Raw genomic sequence first — 18,812 nt, forward strand, 5'->3', positions numbered from 1 at the left:
AATCCGCGGTGCGACTCGGGGAAGCAAAGCGGAGCAAACTTGCTCAGCTGCAGTTGATCATTACATTTAATGTCAACTTAATCAATGAATCAATGAATGTTCTGATCCGGTTCAACTGCCACTGTCGGTGGATGTTGTTGCAGCCACGTGGTTTGCTCGTTTTTGATCGAACTTGCTCCAAGGTATGATTTAATCCACAATCAATTCTACAGCATGGACACGGAGTGACTCCTTAATGATCGATTACAAATGAAGTTCATAAAATGACGTCATGTCCAAAATATGTCCCAATAGAAATTCAAACAAACTGATTGACAGATGGCAAACCTAACATGGCTTACTTGTCGGAATGCTCAGCAGTGAGTAATGCTATGATTAAAATGTGCATATATCCATCAGTTATGAGCATAATGTAAAAGAACTTGTGGTGTTAGTTGGAGTCACTTGCAGGAATGACAAACATTACCGCCTGGTGCATGCTGCGGTCTAGACGCTCATCATAACTAGAACATGCTGTCATCATGATCATGATTTTAATTATTGTTGTTCATGTGTTAATGGCCTAATTCATAGTCGAGGCCAAGTCAGATCATCCTGCAGCTGCAAAGTGAGACATGACCTAACGCTTCCTGTTTGTCATTTTATAAGGAACTAAGTGAGTGGCTGCTTTCTTTCAGTGCCTTCCTTCTTTACGCGAGTTGCGGCATTACAAAAAAAGTCCTTTCTTTTTTACAATAACATATTAGAAGAAAAAGGCTGAATTTAGCAAAAATAAAGTTGTAATATTACAAGAATAAATTGTCCTTTTATTAAAGTCCCAACAAAAGAAAGTCATAATATTATAAGGAAAAAGTCATAACTGATCGGGATAATTTTGTCAAGGAAAAAGAAAATAATTTTACAAGAATAAAGTTGTAATATTGAAAGCGGAATAAAAACATGGTAAATGTATAGCAAGATGAGGACGAGGACTGAATTTGCCTCTTTTGTCAGCGTCGTTCCATAATCTAACCTACATACATTCACAATTACTAAGTATTATCTGTGTGTGTGTGTGGGGGGGGGGGGGGGGTGCGTGGGTGTGTGTGTGTGGGGGGGGGGGTGCGTGGGTGTGTGTGTGTGTGTGTGTGTGTGTGTGTGTGTGTGTGTGGGTAAAATGCATTCTCAGACAGTTTGTCCATTCATGAGCTAACGTCATTCAGACTCCCCTTGCGAATGACATCGACGTGAGCCGCCCCCGCCAGGTATTTGATTGTGAGAAAGGGTGCGCGGGAAATGAATAGAAAAATTGATCGAGTCTGTCTTTTTTTATTTTTTTTTTTTTTTTTTTTTTTTTTTATGTGCTGGATCATAAGAAAATATAAACCTAAGTGCTGCAGTAAAGCGAAGAGTAGCAAGACATTGCGCACTGTTACGTTTATAACAAAGGCACTTTCACCCGCATGTTATAGCAAGGCTGCACAAGGTTGAGTTGTAAAAAATGGCTGACAGGAGCTCTGTGTATCTGTGGGTAGTATTCTATCAATTCCTCCAAAGGCACTACTAAATGTATAAAAACTATGATGTTTTGTAAAGGTAATGTAAAGGTTTTCTTCCCCTGGAATGTTTTTACTTCAGCACCCAGAGCCAGTTTCACTTGGCAACATCAAATTTGGTCGGCAAGTCTGTCATGAGTAGACTAGCATAAAGTGTCAAGAACCCTTGACTGAAGCAACACAGGAAGTCGGCCATTTTGGTTTGAAGCGTCCACTTTGGGGTCATTTTGATGAAAATTAATATTTGGTAGCATCGTCTGGGATGTTTTGAAACTCCAGCCGCTGAAGCTAGTTTTACTTAGCAGAGTGCAATTTGGTCAAGTCAATTCAATTTTAAGCCCTAAATCACAGAAAAGTCTCAAATAGCTTCCTTCACATGCCCGCAGTTGACAAATATTAGCAACATCCCCTGATCTTGACCCCCAGGAGAGCAAGGAAAAACTACAACAACAACAAAAAACCTGTGCAAAGCTGAGATTTGATAGGCTACAGGCATGTCTATCATGAGTAGACCCTTAAAAAAAGTCTTAAAAACCCATGCTCAAAAAGACAGAGGAGGTCTGCCATTTTGGTTTGAATCTGCTATTTCGAGGGGGTGTTTTCATTTACAATTGGTAGGATTGTCCAGAATGCTTTGTAAATCCAACCCCCAAAGCTAATTTTACTTTAAAACAAGACCCAAAAAGTTTCAAGAAGCCATGGCCAAAAACAACAGGAAATCTAATACCATTTTGGTGTGAAGTGACCATTTTAGTATCATTTCGATGAATATTTACATTTGGTAGCCTCCCTCTGAAAGATTTCGAAATTCAGCCAACAAAGCCAATTTCACTTGGTAACATTCAGTGGTGGTAGAAGCAGGTAGACTGTCTTGAGACGACCCACAAAAAAGTTTCAAGAACCCATGCCCAAAAAGACACAGAAAGTCAGCCATTTTGGTTGAAGGCTGCTTTTGGCTTTCATCAATTTTTAGAATTTCCCTTTCCTGGTCTAGACAGTATCCATGTGGCGCTAAAATGTGCCAGCGGGCCTGAAGCCAAAGTAATCGGGCGGGAATGAAACACACCTTATCTGTGTGGGTGCGTGTGTTTGCTCATGTGTGCGTGCGTGCGTGTGTGCTGGGGGCATAGACATCAAGTCGCATGATATCAGTCTCACCTATTTGCTGTCTCCGCTTGCTTCCTGCTTGTCCACCTGTTCGGACTTTTCCCTCACGTGTAACGCGCTAAATTTGTTTTCCATTTGCTTCCTTCAACATTACATCCTCTCAATTTTCAGGTATAACAGCAATATTAGATGACATAAAATTCCAATTGATATGCTAATGATTTTCCCTCGCCCCCATCTTCTTAACATCCCCCCCAACAAGTGTATTCCTTTAAATGCCTCACATTATTACGAGCTTCGCTCATGGGTTCTCATTGATTTGGCTGCTGAAACAAAATGCTGCTTCTAGTCAGTGAATAAATGGCTTATTGGATTAAGACCTCTTGTGTGTCTGTGCGTGTGTGTGTGGACGGTGTAGGATGGACCGTTGGGACCACCATGTGTAAAGCAGACAGATGGGAGGGTTTGTGTCAGATCGTCACTAGGGTTGGGAACGATAAACCGATACAACAGGATGTCCGTTCATAAAGGAGACAGATACGACTGCATCGGTAGCAGATGCCTCAGTTGCTACAAAATCCGCAAGCAACCCTTAGATACATTTATTGTAGAGTTTTGGACCGTTTTGGCTCTCGCTCTTTGCTCCGTATGTAACGTAATGCCTACAATCAAAAGCAGCAGTGTTGCGCAGTAGCGACACGATACTACTAGTTTACAGTAGCTACATTTCACTGAACGTCACTATTGTCAAGATCAGAATGCTTTTCAGCACTTCAACTGCGTTCGTTATCACATTCACAGACGCTTAATTTCCCCAGGAAGTTGTAATCATTTCTGCAATGTGACATTACCTACCTTTTTTTTCAAGCTCGCCGTCAACACCGGGGCCTGTGAAATGTTTACAGCAAGTGTAAACATGCAATTGGAGACAATGGCAGAGGTGTGTAGATCCCGGCAATTCCCATGGGCCATACGTCAGTAAATGAATGCTTCTTATCGAGTCTCACAGTCCACTTATACTGTATGTTCCGCACTTAGCAAGCATGCGTTTATGCACTGTGTGTGGCAGTCCAAGTTTGAATGGCAGTCCCATGTGCGAGACGTGTAGATAAGTTTCTCTACAAAAATAAAATACTGTGGTCTATTTAACTAATTCAATATTTGAAAATACTGTATACAAGACATTTTGTTGTCTATTTTTACAGTGCCAATTAGCAACTGTGCTCAGGGGTAAGTGGTATTTGACATGTTTGGATGTTCTGTAAGAATGTGGTTTTATCGAATTGGGGTTCTTTATGATAAATGTCGACAAAAACAAATTTTAATGATCAAATTGTTTCCTTGTTAAAATCTAATTGCAACCTGTTTATCGAAACATGTATCAAATCGGCCTCATGCCAGAGATTCCCAACCCCAAATTCGTCACTCGAGGCAAAGTGAAAGGCTGAACTCAGATTGGCATTACGGGTGTCATTCAGGGGACTCGTGGCATTATTCTTCTTATTATTGTTATAACAGTCAGTTGTCAACATATCAAAACAATATATCCTCTTTGTATTTTCAGCACAGATAATAACATTGTAGTGTTTTTCTACTTGATTTGTTTTGAGTAGAGTTAACATTCGGCAACGGTTAGAAATAGTTCCGGCACCACCGACACCTGCAGTGCTTGAGCGGAACAACCGCCACCTGAACGTGTAGCGTTAGCACTGTAATCCATCTTCAAAGGTAGCTTTAACTTTGAGTTGCAGTCATTTAATTAGTGCATTGTGTCAAAATGCGCTTTTTTAAAATGGTCAACGTGTATCACAGGACGTGTCAACGCAGCTTGTAGATCGGTTAAAACAAAAAAAAAAAAAAAAAAAAAAAGAAAGCTTCTTCCGCGCGTGATGCCGTCGAGCAGCTAAGACAGGAAGCGTGTATTTCGACAGCTTGGCGTCTGACACGGCCCGACGGACTGCGGCAGGATGTGGTGGAAGCAGACAGGGCGTGACCACGTCTCTGCGGGCGACTCTTCCAGCAAAAGCGCACCCAAATAAAGTTGACTTCCTCTTTCTGACAAAAAAAGAAAAAAGAAACGTCTGCTGCACCGACCTCCTCCTGAATGCCAAGCACATCAATAGGCCCTAAGGGCCAGGAAGGAGAGACGCTATGGGTGACAGTGTTGTGAGTTTCACATGACATGTACTCATTAGTCATGAAACCTTTGAAAAATGCAGCCCCAAAACCAGTTCCACCGAGCAACATAAAATTAGCTACGGTTGTTCGTCATGAGTAGACCGACAAAAATCTGAACAACGCGTGCTTGAAATGCCACAGGAAATTAGGACAAGTTTAATGAAAATTCAGCCGTTGAAGCCAGTTTCACAGCACGACATTTGGTAGGCATGTCTGTCATTAGTCGATTCACAAAAAAAGTCGAAAGAACCCATGCCTCAAAGGGGAAGTATTTACATAATTTTGGTTTGAAGCGGTCATTTGAGGGTCATCTTGTTTAAAACACAGGAATAGGGATTTAATGATATCTAAAGCTCACGGTTCAGTTATCACACGTGATTGGTCTTGCGGTACGATAGAAACATTGGGACACTCAGGTATAGAAATAGCCAAATAAGAAGAAATAAAATCATCACTTAGCCTTGTCAGGTTCTTGGTGCGCCTCTTGCCCGATCGATTGTGAAACGATGCTAGACGCGCATAAACCCAGGAGGGACCTGAGACCTCGAGGTGTGTTCAAAGGTTCGATGCTTAATGTGTTCTTCAATTCACAGTAGTTCTCTTTTTCTTTCTTTTTTTAAAATCAATTTAAATTAATTGAATTTTGAAACCCTTATGTAACTCTGTTTTAACCGGCACGACCGCCATTTTGTCCACATTTGGTTTTAAGGGTTCAGTGCAGCATTTCAGTGACATGGGCCTGTCAGCCAATCATCAGTGTATTTCTTGTGATTTGTCACATGGGTTACGCAGCCAATTGCGTGCGTGTTTACTCTAACAAGGAAGTGGAGAGTGCTGTATGGCTGAAGCAGCCATGCTCGGGGTAAATTTTAAGCATAACAGCTCATTATTTTATATCGAGACAAGACCACGACGATATTGATATTGGCTAGCACGTCTAACATGCACGGCATCATCCGACTGTGAATGTTTCTTAGACGAGGAAACAAGCAGTCTTTTTAGCCCAAAACGTCAAACTTAAATAGCGAGATTTATCATATTGTAGCGTCTTCCAGGAACACGCCGTCAGACGTAGTTTAATTATCACGTTTTTACTAATCCGAGTACAACTGCTCGCGCTCTTGTTTCTCCGCTGCTCCACTCGCTTGCCGTATGATGCATTCATGAACCTCGGAAACATCACAACTCAGCAACACACAAATCCGACCACAACGCAGATAACCCAATTCGTTACAATATGCTGTTGAACATTCAAAGATTTCAATGCCTAAAGAGTGTATACAATTTCATAAAGGCTTTTAAAATTGTTTTCATTCTAAAAAGTTTTAATGTAGTTAGCAATAATTGTAACTGTTATTGTATGTATTTTTTTTATCACAAAAAGTGTATACATGTACTGTAATTACAACTTGTCTTTAACTTGAATAATTATGTGTGTCATAGGCTTTTGCTGCTGAGTGTTTAAAGATTTCAGTGTCTTAATAATTTACTAAATTAAGAGACCTTTATTGTTAGTGTATTTTTTATTCTTGTGTAATTTCTTAGAATATCACCCGAATGGTTTGTTTTTATTTATTTTTTCTAAAAAAAAAAAAAATGTACCATTTACTTGTCTTTTCAAAATAAACGTATAAAAAAAAATCTGTTTTTTTGTATCGAAAATATACCGAACCGAAGTTTCCAAAAACCGAACCGAACCGAAATGTGATTTAGCGTACCGTTACACTCCAAGTGTTTATATATATATGTGTGTGTGATGCGTCTCAGATGAAAGTTCAAACTGAAGGCCTGTGCTCTGTTTTTATTGTAACTGAGATAAGATATTTATGAACATGTTTTTACCCGCAGGTTACTGTTTCATTTGCCCCCCCCCCCCCCCCCCCCCCCCACACACACACACACATATAAACATACTTACAACATAACACATGCAACCTGATCGGCACCCACACACCAATCACGGCCATAAAAAGCATGTATCTAAACTGCGACTTAATCATTGTTTAAGTTCTTGCATTACAATGTGTAGTTGTGACAATCGCACAAATGAGGGGTGGATTCTGTGCATGATTTGTTTATAATTGACCAACATAGTGCTGTCCTCTACACTAAGCACGCACACGCGCACCCCCCCCCCCACACACACACTTCCTTTCCACTTGACTGCTCTTTGTAGGTCTGTTATGTATACAGAGTGTATATATACCGTATACATACATTATACATTCAGCAGGAAGACTTAATGGGATTTTATAACTGCGTGTGTATGGATCCACATGAGGGAGAAGACGCTTGACCTCGGTACTTATTTGCTTGTCTGCGTGACAGTGCGTCAGTCCGGATGTGTGTGCGCGATGTGGAAATTTCACCGCTTGTCTGCATCGCACACAGCCGCTCGGTCCACTCGCAAATGGAATAACAAACAGGAAGTCATTAAACCATTTGACTGGCCGAGTCGTGTCACACGGGATGAGTTACGATGCCCGACGTTATCCGTTTATGTTGAACTTGAGCACCGCTTGCCTGCCTCGCACACACCTGCTTGCGCCACTCACAAAAAAGATGATAAACAGGAAGTCATGCAACCATTTGACTGTCATGCTGGAGGTCGTGCATAGCGCAATGTTATCTGTTTACTCTGAACGTCACTCGCCAGAATCTGCTCTTGCGTATGTTGATTGTTTTTGTAGTTGTAGCTGTTGTAGTATTTAACAGCCTACACACTACACAAACATCTTTCTGCTCCAATAAAGTTGTCTGCTGCGGAAGCGTCACGTGTACTAATGGTCTGGGGAATATGCCGAGGCTGCGGAAATGGGTCACCGTGAACGTTCACATGGCCGAGTCTGTCTAGGGCAGTATGTTTCATCGAGCTGCATAGTGTGTGTGTGTATATGGCTGTGTGTGTGCGTGTGTTCATGTGTGCGTGTGGCTGCAGCAGCAGAGGCAGACTGCTGGTGATTAGGACCAACAGGGCAGAGTTCAGCCGAGCGAGTGTGTGGAATGCTAATCCGCATTGTCACAAGGCAAGGTTTGGCCTCACAGGGTGGAGACGTATGTGTGCGCTTGTGTGTGTGTGTGTGTGTGTGTGTGTGTGTGTGTGTGCGCGCATATGCGTGCGTCTGCGCCATGGGGGCTGTGTGTCTCCATGTGTGTGCGTGCGCATGTATGTGTGTTAGCAGCCCACATAAGAGAGGTGCTACTTTATGGCAGATTAGCACAACATGGCGTTTGTTAATAAAAACATGGCAGGGGGGGAAGGTAGTGAGAGAGCGATGGGCAACAAGGCTAGAGTGAGACAGTTGTGTTGAGGTTTGCAGACACACTCATTAAGCCAGCACAGACCTACGGGAATAATGAGCAGAGGGGTGTTTGTGCGTGTGCGTGTGTGAGTTTGTCTGAGGGAGAGTGGGTGGTGGGCGTTTAGTTGTCAACCTTGAGGTAAACTGACACGAGCAGCCATTAGCCAAGTGCAAATATGTCCATGAATTTCTCGACTGCATACCTAGATGCAAGTATGTATTAGTGTTGTAAAAAGTATCGATACTTGTCAAAGTACACGCCATATCTGAATACATTACCAAAATGTCATGGTATTGATACGACGTCGTGCGTTCCCCCAGCGTCCACCGCGCGCACTCTGCAAGCAGTGCAGCCTACCCGGCAGACATCCTCTTGCAGTCAGGAGTGCCCTCACTGCGACCCCGCTTGCAGTTCCACATTTTACTGCTGCTAAGTATGGCCAGTGCGGCGGCGGTGGCAGGAAGGCCTAACCAGCCACTCTTGTTCATGTTAATGAGAATATTTTTTATGCGTTTTTAAAGTTTTTTTTTTTTTTATCCCTGTGGTATTGAAAATGGTATCCAGTAACTACCTAGGTAGCGATATCGAGTTTCACCATCAAACTAACTGATGTATCATAGTGCAATATTATTTTTCACTATGTTAACCTTCTTTGGTTACATGTATATAGCTCATTTCTTTACCATGGCAATATACAGTTTCCCCTCATAGACGAAACCCGCAAAATAGAGACCTAGGGCCCTATTTTGGTAGACTGGTGCCCATGCGCTCGACATAAAAACGGACACAAATTTATTTTGGTGCCGGGACAAGTCGAGTCCAACATGTGTGGGACAGCGATGGGCCTCACTGGGCGGGAGGGGGTCACACACGGATGCACTAACCCTTTTAAATAGAAAGCCAACCCCCAAATTTTTCTTTACAATAATATGTTCAATGTAGCCCCACTAGTCCAAACAATACATTCTGATTGATGTTGTGTTTGTGGAATAAGAGTTTAGCAAAATCCACCCGTCTTTCGCCATCTCAGGGGCGGCCATTTAGTCTATTGCTGTCAACTGAAAATGACATGGCAGTTGCTCAGGGCTCAGATAACGACCAATCATGGCTCAGCTTCAGAAAAGAGGTGAGCAACATTCAACAGCCAGCTTGAACCTTCAAACAGTCCTTAGAAGATGGGTGCCAGTGTCCTTCGCATACAGGTCATGTGATGTGTACTCATAAAGACCACTTGCGCACACACACACACACACATACACATTGCAGGCAGGAATGCACTTTAATGAGCTGTCTCATTAGCACAACATGCGTTGTCATGAGGGTCAAGCAGAGAAACGACTGCCGGGCGACCTGTCGTTAACATCCGTGCTTCTTCTCTTGTTTTTGTTACCTCCCGCCGCACACACACGCACACGCCGATCTGCCTCTACAAGGCACCACTGCAGTGGCTTTTACCGACACTTTCAGTCAGTCTCTGGGCCGGAGTTTCTCGCACCCTCCCCCTCCCATCCTCTATATTGCTGCAGTAGGGAAGAAAAAAAAGATTCCAGCCAATCAGGAGCCAACATAAACAGACGAGCCCCCTCGCTCTGCACACACAGAGTGAAGAGACACACACACACACACACCCCCACACACACACACACACACACGCACCTGGCTGTGCATATGCCTCTAGGCTGTTACATGTGCAAACACACACTCATTCGTGTGCGTCTTTGTCAATACACTACCATCTCTGACAACGCACACATTACAAATACATGACTGTTTTCCTTTGTCGGCAGTGCTGACACAATTTTCTTTTCTTTTTTTTTGTTTCTTTTTCAATTGGCACCTGACACCAATGAACACATAATTCTAGGGATATATGTATCATAACAGTGCAACATGGCAGACATCGACTGGAAAGGACCACCAGGGGGAAAAAATGTTTGTTTGACAGTTTGACTCACACCTTGCACATTGAGCAAGTGAGCCCTGCCCATCTAGTGCTGTGCTACAATGGGAAACTGTGAGCCTGTATCAGGTTTTGAGGCTCTACATGTGGTACATTGCAGTGTATTTCTTTTAATGAACCACAAACACATGATGTGATTGTCAAAGAAGACGCAGGTTGCCCCAAAGAGAGGAAGTGGGCGAGAAGGATAGTGTTAGGGTATTCACTGACTCATTCACTGACTGTACCCGGCACACTTCCTACATCACTTGGTTTGACGTGGCATTTGTAGCAAATTGTGAGATGTAGGATTTATATTTAGTGCTAATAACCAAAGTAAGAAGTAATAAAGGAGCAATTGAGAATGAGTAATCCCCATGTTGTTAGCATAATCTGCTAAACAAAGAGGGATTATCCGCTAGCTTGTGTGTCAGGTGGCTACTACCTGCTTGTCAACCTCATTTAGCGGCATCGTTCTGAGCTATTAGCGACAATGAAAGATTGTTTTTTTTATTATTATTCTGTGTGGGAATAGCTTCTCATCGAGACTTGTGCATATACTTCTTTACATTACCTGCCGATTATCGTGACCGATGTACGATTTCGACAGCGGGACTCATGCATCGAGAAGGAAGCGGCTTTTGAGTAGCTGTCGGCTGTAGTGACTGACGCGTATCAAGACAGCAAACCTGTATACAACAGCTTCTAAATAGCTGCTAATCACTCTTGTGACTGATGTAGAATTTTGACATCAGGTTTACTTTTGTGACCAATGCGCGACGTTGACCCTTAAACTACATGTTTTTCAGAATGTGCTCATATCCTAATGAATTTGACCCAAGTCATTTCTAATGTAACTAGCGTGTAGCTCTGCTGATTAGTATTTCCTGTTCACTCTCGGTTACCGGCCTGTCAGGCCTGTTTTAAGAGCAATTTTACTTCATTTTTGAAAGGGTGGAGTGTTGAGCATGAGCTCCATCAGGCCTCTTGCTGAGCTTGTCCCGGATTTGCTGAAAACACACATGCGCAGAGGTGATGCCGCTAGCATTTACCAAGCACACACACGGCTCACAGGCTAAGAAGCTGACATAATGAATCATAAAGCTCCGGCACACACCCCCATCTATAGTGTATAATATATAGCGCATCCTCACATTGAGAGAGACTCCCAGCTGCATTGTGGCCTGCCTAGCAATGAATCACATGCACACCAGCGCATAATGGCAGCCCGCTCGGCTTTGCTCCTCTTTTATTCATAGAGCTTCCTCGGCGGCCTCGTTCACTCACGTACACCTCGCTTGTTTTTTCAACGACATTCGTCTCCTTTTTTTTTTTCTCTCTCGGATTTCATTAGTTCCTCTGTCCTCCATTTTCGAAGGTGTTTGTCTCTATCTTGTCCTTCTACTTTTCCTGCGTTCTTTTCACACGCTGCCGTCAGCATCGTTTCCATCCACGGGTTGATGAAGTCACGGCCGGTGGTCGCAGGCTCAGCAATGTGAGTCTTGATGTCCAAAGTTGTACGCCTGTCACTACAGTCGAAAGCTATTGAAAAGCTGTTTGCATCTGTACGGGCAAGTTTTGAGGTTGTGATATGCGTCAGTCATGGCAGTCAACGCGAGTGTCTCATTTCATTTGTAAAGTGTGGGAAAACGTCCTAATAAACAGCTTTTGAATAGATGCCCATTGAAGTGACTGGTGCACAACTTTGGCAGCAAGACAGAGGGCTCTTTTTTGGAAGAATACGTATTGGCTGCTAATTGATATGAAATATGACTTTAGGACTCCATTTTTACACTTCCATCTCGTTTAACCTTGACATGCCCCCTCTTTTTCTTCTCCCTTCCAGAAGGCGGCTGCAGCAGATGAAGACCAGGAGAACCAGGCGCGCAAATCCTCTGCAGACCTTTGCCCCCCGAGTGGCAAGCTGGCTGAAGCCGAGCCCACGAAGAAGGTTAGTCTCTGGGCCACCCCCTCCTTTCACACCCACCCTTCCTCCCAGTTTGCAATCTCTCATCCATCACCTCCTGTTGCTCCCGCCGCCCTCCCGTACATGCGGGTTAGCTCTCCGGGTCAACTACCACACACGCACACACACACAAGCTGGTCTTTTTCTGATGTCGTGTGTCTCCTCTGTGCAACTGTCAGGAAGCATACACACACAATAACACAGCAGCAGAGACACTCTTCTAAGCTCTTTATCATCATTATCACTTTTTCACAGACACACACACATGTCGGTGTTCTGCAGGAGATCCCTCATCCATGTCTCCTGGCAGCATATATTAGCTCCATTAAATTACAATCCTGGCAGTGCAGCCCATTTCCTGCTTCATGTCTCCACATAGCGCTTACATGCATCGAATTCACCCTTTCTTAGCATTTTTCAATTTCAAAGTATATACATATATATATATTTTTTTTTAACGTTTTTTTTTTTTTTTTTTTTTACCGCAGGTTAAAATGTCGCCGACCGTGGTGTACAATCAGCTTTTCCCAGACATCAAGGAGGAGCCGGGACACCCCACCCTGGTCCACCCCAGGTACTACAACCAAGAAATGCGCTGCTGTCTTTGGGGCCACTTCAAAAACAACACCTTTTGTTTATGTCTGTGTGCCGTATGAATGGTAGTCTACCCACCCATGTCCTTTGTGCACTGTAATGACTGATACTCAACTTTGACAGCAATACTCGTACATAGAATAGAAGTAAACAGCTTTTGAATAGCTGTCCACTAAAGGGACTGGTGCCCAATTTTGATATCAGATCCACTGTGGTGACTGATAGACAATTTTGACATAAAGAGTCACAATAATAGAAGAGAACAGCTTTTGAAGAGCTTTCTACTCTCGTGAATGATTCACGACTTCAGTGTTCAAAGATCTTCATCAAATGTTACATTGGTTGATTGATTATAACTCAACTATGGTCTCTTTTACACAAATCCAGCAAAATAACTACATCAGAGCCATAGTTTTCTTTTTTGTTTTTTTTACCCATTAGAAACCCACCGAAAGAAAACTCAATGACTGATGTCACTACAATTGGCTTTTAACAATTAACATTCCACCCCCTTCACACTATTTTGCATTGCAGCGTAATCCCACCCAGATTTTTAAAAAGTGGAAACGGCCAAACTCACGTTGCCCTGGCCCGCGCGTGGCCTGCATGATGCCAGACGAGATTAGCGCTTGTACCTCTCACCACGCTGCATAACTATCATTGAGCCTAACACACACACACACACACCTTAAACCGGCCTGCACCAGTTTGTAGCCAGCACGTCTACGGCAGTGAGCCATAATGAACGTCTCGCAAAATACATCCGCACCACTTAGCGCCACGTTCGGTATCCATTAGCAGCGCACTTGTCAACTATGAGCCGGGTGCACATTATTCAATCAGGCCTGGGTTGCCACAGTTGTACTTAAGTGCTTAACCTAGTTCGCCGTGACAGTTGCAGCTCTGTCTGGAGGGGTGTTTGTGATGATGATGATGATGATGATGATGGTGTGGGGCAGGGTCTCCATAAGCCAAGAAGCAGATAGTGCCACCTGAACGTTTGTGATAAGCCCAAGGTCTGTTTAGGCGGAGCCGGTGTAAACACAAGATAAGACCTACCCCAATATTCAGCGCCAGTGTGCTTTTTATGGCCTGCGCAGTGTTTATTATGGCGCGTGTATATGTTGCATATCATCCCTGCAAAGTCCATAACTCAGAAGGTTTTATGAGACCATGAAAGGTGACATTGCTTGCTCGCGATGATGAGTAGGGTAACAAAAAGCCGGAGTCAGTCAATTATGAACAAACGGAATTAATTAAAGCTGCCTCATGAGTGTATATCAGTGTTTAATCTCTCGCTTTTTTCTCTGTCTACTCTAGCTACTACCTGTACACGTACGATAAGATGGTGGCTCCCAACGTGTCCTTGCGCAGGGAAGCAGAGATGAGCCCCGAGATGCTCGGTGCGCTGCTCAAGCACCATTTCAGCCAAGGAGCGCCGCACCACGACGAGCCTCCCATGGGTCAGTATCAATTTGTGATAACTGAGCGGTGTGATGCTTGGCCTAAAAACACGCTACATTGTTTTTTTTTTTTAAAGTCACGGTTGTGGGTCACGATGGGTCCAGTAAGAGCAAAATGCAAAACTTGTTTTTATTTTGTTTAAACAGGAACACATTTCATGACATTTAAAATGAAACGTACTGTTAAACTGCTGGCAGTATGTTCTGCAATAAATGATATATATATTTAATTTGAATGAATTTATTATACTGAGCATAATCCCTCAAGGTGAAACTCTGCTGTTTATTTTTGTGTTGCACGCCACACAGAGAACCAGAGCAAACACAGGCAGGGAGAGCTTCTGAGTGAAAGAGGCACGCAAACAGTGCTGCACCAACAGAGGGTGGCGACGGTGCCTTGCTCTATGGTACCTCGGCAGTAACCAGCAAGCAGAGTAGCATCTATCCAACAACTACCTGTATTTGTCATTTTTACATTTTGGTCCGCAGCGAGACTCAAGCTCGTGACCGTCTGGCTCTAAAGCTCAAGTCCTAAAAGATGAGATACCGTCGCCCCACGATGAAAAATGAAATATTCTCAAATTATACAGAAAAATAACATTTATTTATTTATTTTAAGAAAGCCTAACCTCTACAGAATGTCTTTTTTTTTTATGAATGGAAGTGCAACAGTAACTCTCTCACTGTTATTCATGAATAATTTAATCACCTAAAACCAGTTATTCTTATTAAGTAACATCAGTAACAGTGCTGCAGTGACAATAGTGTCTTCTCTTTCCGGAAATCAATGGTAAATTCTCCAATTAATGGAATAGTTATTTCAAAAGATAGACCATTAAAAACCGCTTGAATGTTTTCTTTTTGGGAAAGCAACGATGCCGACAGCTTTAACAGTGTGAATTATGATGCTTATAAAAACATCAGTGGCGTTTTGTCTGCTTTGACTGCTTTTCACGATCGATCAAATATGTCCGCTGGTCAGAGACAGAGCTGCTCTGTGTTTGTTTACTGTGTATTCTAGTAGTTACACTTCCTGTCCTCTGCTGTTTTGATTAGAAACAGAGCTCGTAATAGGCTCAATAATTAAACCTTCAATATCTGATATTGAGAATGGCAGTTAGCGGTCTTTTTCCTGATGGCAACATGGATGCGTCTATTTGAGGGAGGCGTTTCTTTAACTTGTCAATTTGAGGGATGTATGCCATTTGAGATAGAATATCAAGTGGAGCCTGCAGCTGCAATCATGTATGTCAGTCATAAGTCTGCTTGCTAGCGGTCTACTGGTAGAGTGCTGCCCGTTTGTAAATAAATACGCACTTAGAGAGGAACTAGCACAAGCTATTAACATTCTTACGACGTGACCGGGAAAGACAAGCATGCTTATGGAAGAGACACGTGTGCGCTGTAAACAGTAAACCACTCACACACGCCTGCAGCCATGCACATAATCATGTGCTGACCTTCACTTAAAGTCTCGGGGGATTGGGTGGTTTGGGGTGGTAACCTCACTATTGATGAGCAAAGGGGTAGCAGTGACTTCCTTTTCTGCACTTCTGCCGCACATGTGTTTTATGTATAAATGTGTGTGTTTGCATTAATTGTAATCACAGCAATGTCTCTGCCATTCCAGCCTGTCTCCCTTATTCCAACCTTTTCTCTTTTCCACATGAGTGCCTCCCACGCAGTTTGCTGTCACTTTCTTCACTCCTCCTCCTGTCCCGTGAATGCTAAGATGGCCACTTCAAATCAAAATGGGAGACTTCCTGTGTCTTTTCAAGCATGGGTTCTTGAATTTTTTTTGTGGGTCGACTCATGATAGACATTCCTACAGAATTTCATTTCGCTAAATCAAAATGGCTACACGGGCTGAAGTTTCAAACATTCTGAGTCATGCTACCAAATGTATGTTTTCCACAAAATGATGCTAAATTGGCCTCTTTAAATCTAAATGCTAGACTTTCTGTGTTTTTGCGGACGTGGGTTTCTTGAGACTTTTTTTTGCGGGTCTATTCATGGTAGACATGTCAAATTTGATGTTGCTAAGTCTGACTTTGGGTTATGCTACGAAACACATTTTCACCAAAATTACCCTAAAATTACCTCTTCGAACAAAAATTGCAGACTTCCCTTGTCTTTTCGGGCTTGCATTCTTAGGACTGTTTTGTGCCGCTACTCATTATAGATGCACCAAATTTCAAATTGCTAAGTGAAACGGGTGTCGGGGGTTGAATTTTCCAAAAATTAAAGGAAGAAATGGCTACTTTAAACCAAAATGGCAGACTTATTGCACTTTTCCAGCATGCCTTAAGACCCCAACACACACACACACACACACACACCTCCACAAACCCCCCACCCCATCTACACGTAAGACACACTAATGGAATTTCATTTTGGTAATGGAATCTGGCTTTGGAGGCTGAATTCTCAAAAGTCTGCTCTCCCTTTCTTCCTCCTCCTCCTTCTTTTCTTCTGGTTTGCTATGTGTGCTGTACATTCCAATCTTTTGCTATCCTACTTCCTTTTGATCCATCTGAACGACTCATTGCTATTTGTGTATAGCATGTATTGTATGCGCTATTTATTTATGTCACGCACGCACGCTATATCAATAAAAGGCAAGGCAAACAAGATTCGGCTTTTGATGCCTCTCCAGTCACATTTTAAGCAGGCAAGCACTTTGCCCACCAAGGATGGCGGCCCACTCTTTAATCCGCTCAGCGTGTGTACATTATTAAGAGTCTGGGAATATTTGTTGCATTTATTTATCCTAAATTATATAAGCTAAAATGCATTCATTCATTTTTTTAAATGTATTTGATTAATTGAATATTTATTGATTGATTGATTTCATATGACAAAATAGGATTACAAGATTATTATATAACAATATTACTTATGCATGTAACTTTTATTTGTTTTTTTGGTCCATCTGCTGTCTGCTTTAAAAAAAAAATCGAATGTGGTCGACCACTGTTTTTAAAGTGACGGAACAAGTTGCCGGGCGCTGCATTAGGCCCCTCCTAATTCCCATTTTCCCGCAATGAGCTTTTTTTGCACACGCGACAGTTTGCACTTGCTACCTCCTTTTTTTTCCCCCTCCATCTCTAACTTCCTTCTTCATCCCACTTCTCTTTCTCAGATCTCCATGCGTCGCCTCCATTGGCTGAGGAGGCCAAATCCCAACACGCTGCCGAGCGGGAATGCCAAGCCCAGGCAGTTTCCATGGAGACGAGCAGCCTGAGCGGCAAAAAGCAAGCCGCCCGCACCCGCAGCCCTCCTCCTCCTCTTCATCCTGCACTGCCACCGCCTGTGACGGAGGCGGCGGACGAGGACGCAGGATGCGCCGTGAACATGACGTTGGGCGGGCTGGAGGACGACAAGGACAGGATCGTGGTGGAGATCATGCAGATGTACGGCAGGCAGCAGGAGAAGCTGAACTCCACCCTGCACAAACAACTGCAGCTGGAGATGGTGAGAAATGAAGCCCACTCAGATAAATACACTAACAGGGCTCCTCAGTTAAAATCTGAATCAGTTTTATTGGCCAAATATGTTGAAAACACTCAAGGAATTTTTTCTTTTTTTTTTTGGGAGGGCGGAGCCACTCAAGTACTGCAGCAAGCAAGCCACTATAACACAATACATTTAAGACATAAACACAAGCACAGTCCAGAGAGTCTCTCAGCAATGTAAACGCCGCCCCACACTGCAATGCTTCTGAAGTTGACTAGAATCTGACCATCGTAAAAAATGATAGTTGGCCGCCCACCCCCGCCGATGGGGCGATATCATTGTGGACTCCCCGCGAAGGTTGGATCAAGTTCTGAGGCTCCCCATACAATATGTTGTACCGTATCACTTTTAATATTATTATTTGATTATTTTTCTGCGCATAACAACCGCATGTCACCCCTTCTTGACCCTTTTTTTTATGCCTACTCAGGATAGACATGCCTACCAAATGTCATGTTGCCAAGTGAAACCAGCATTGGAGGCTGAATTTTCAAAAGTTAAAGTTAGTCTATAAAGGACCCTAAAATGGTTGCTTCATACCAAAATACTAGACTTGCTGTGTCGTTATACTCATGACTTTGAGGGACTTTCTTTGTTGTTCTTCACATGATAGACTTGGCGAACAAATCTTCCCGTCCGTTTGTCCGCAGGAGCTGGAGGCATTGCGCGGCGGCGAGGCAGCGCGGCTACGCGAGCTGAGCGCCGAGCAGCGGGAGCTGCGTACCGAGCTGGAGGCGGTGCACAGCGAGCAGGCACGCCAGCTCGGCCAGGCTCGCCAGGAACAGCTGGAGCTTGAGACGCGTCTGGAGCAGCTTCGGCAGCAGGCGTGCGCTTGCGAACCCGCCGCCCAGCGCCAGCAGGAGGCGCATTACGCCGCGCAGGTATGACGCCACAGGGCACCGCGTAGGAGCTCGGTAGATAGATCCATGAGTCGAGGCAAGTAGGTTCCGGTAGATACTTTATTCATTCGCTGAGCGAAATAAGATGCTAAATTAGAGGGTGTCATGCTGCACCAAATGGCACGTTTCGTTGCCTAGCTTGATTTTAAGGTCATGGTTCGGTTCACTGAGAGTCTGATTGTGTGCCTCTGTTAGTGTCTTTGTTTTGGTTAGCAAAGAAGTTTGCAAATGTTTGCTTTTTCACACACACACACACACACACACACACACACACACACACACACACACACACACACACTGGGGCTGGAGACA

General features: G+C 43.5%; 1 protein-coding gene across 2 annotated transcripts in view; it reads left to right on the top strand.

Moving 5' to 3' along the window:
• skila (SKI-like proto-oncogene a) overlaps positions 1 to 18,812 on the top strand; it is a 45,000-nt gene that overhangs the window by 22,547 nt on the left and 3,641 nt on the right. Inside the window, exons 3-7 of one of the 2 annotated variants that reach the window (XM_086043658.1) lie at positions 11,909 to 12,013; positions 12,517 to 12,602; positions 13,943 to 14,085; positions 17,228 to 17,559; positions 18,252 to 18,482. In XM_086043658.1, coding sequence (XP_085899784.1) covers positions 11,909 to 12,013; positions 12,517 to 12,602; positions 13,943 to 14,085; positions 17,228 to 17,559; positions 18,252 to 18,482 — 897 coding nt within the window. The remainder of the gene's footprint in view (positions 1 to 11,908; positions 12,014 to 12,516; positions 12,603 to 13,942; positions 14,086 to 17,227; positions 17,560 to 18,251; positions 18,483 to 18,812) is intronic. The other variant, XM_086043660.1, reaches the window with a different exon arrangement.

This window comes from Filicampus tigris, chromosome 10, assembly GCF_054856515.1.
Source record: "Filicampus tigris isolate MCC_2025a chromosome 10, RoL_Ftig_1.0, whole genome shotgun sequence".
Lineage (NCBI taxonomy): Eukaryota > Metazoa > Chordata > Actinopteri > Syngnathiformes > Syngnathidae > Filicampus > Filicampus tigris.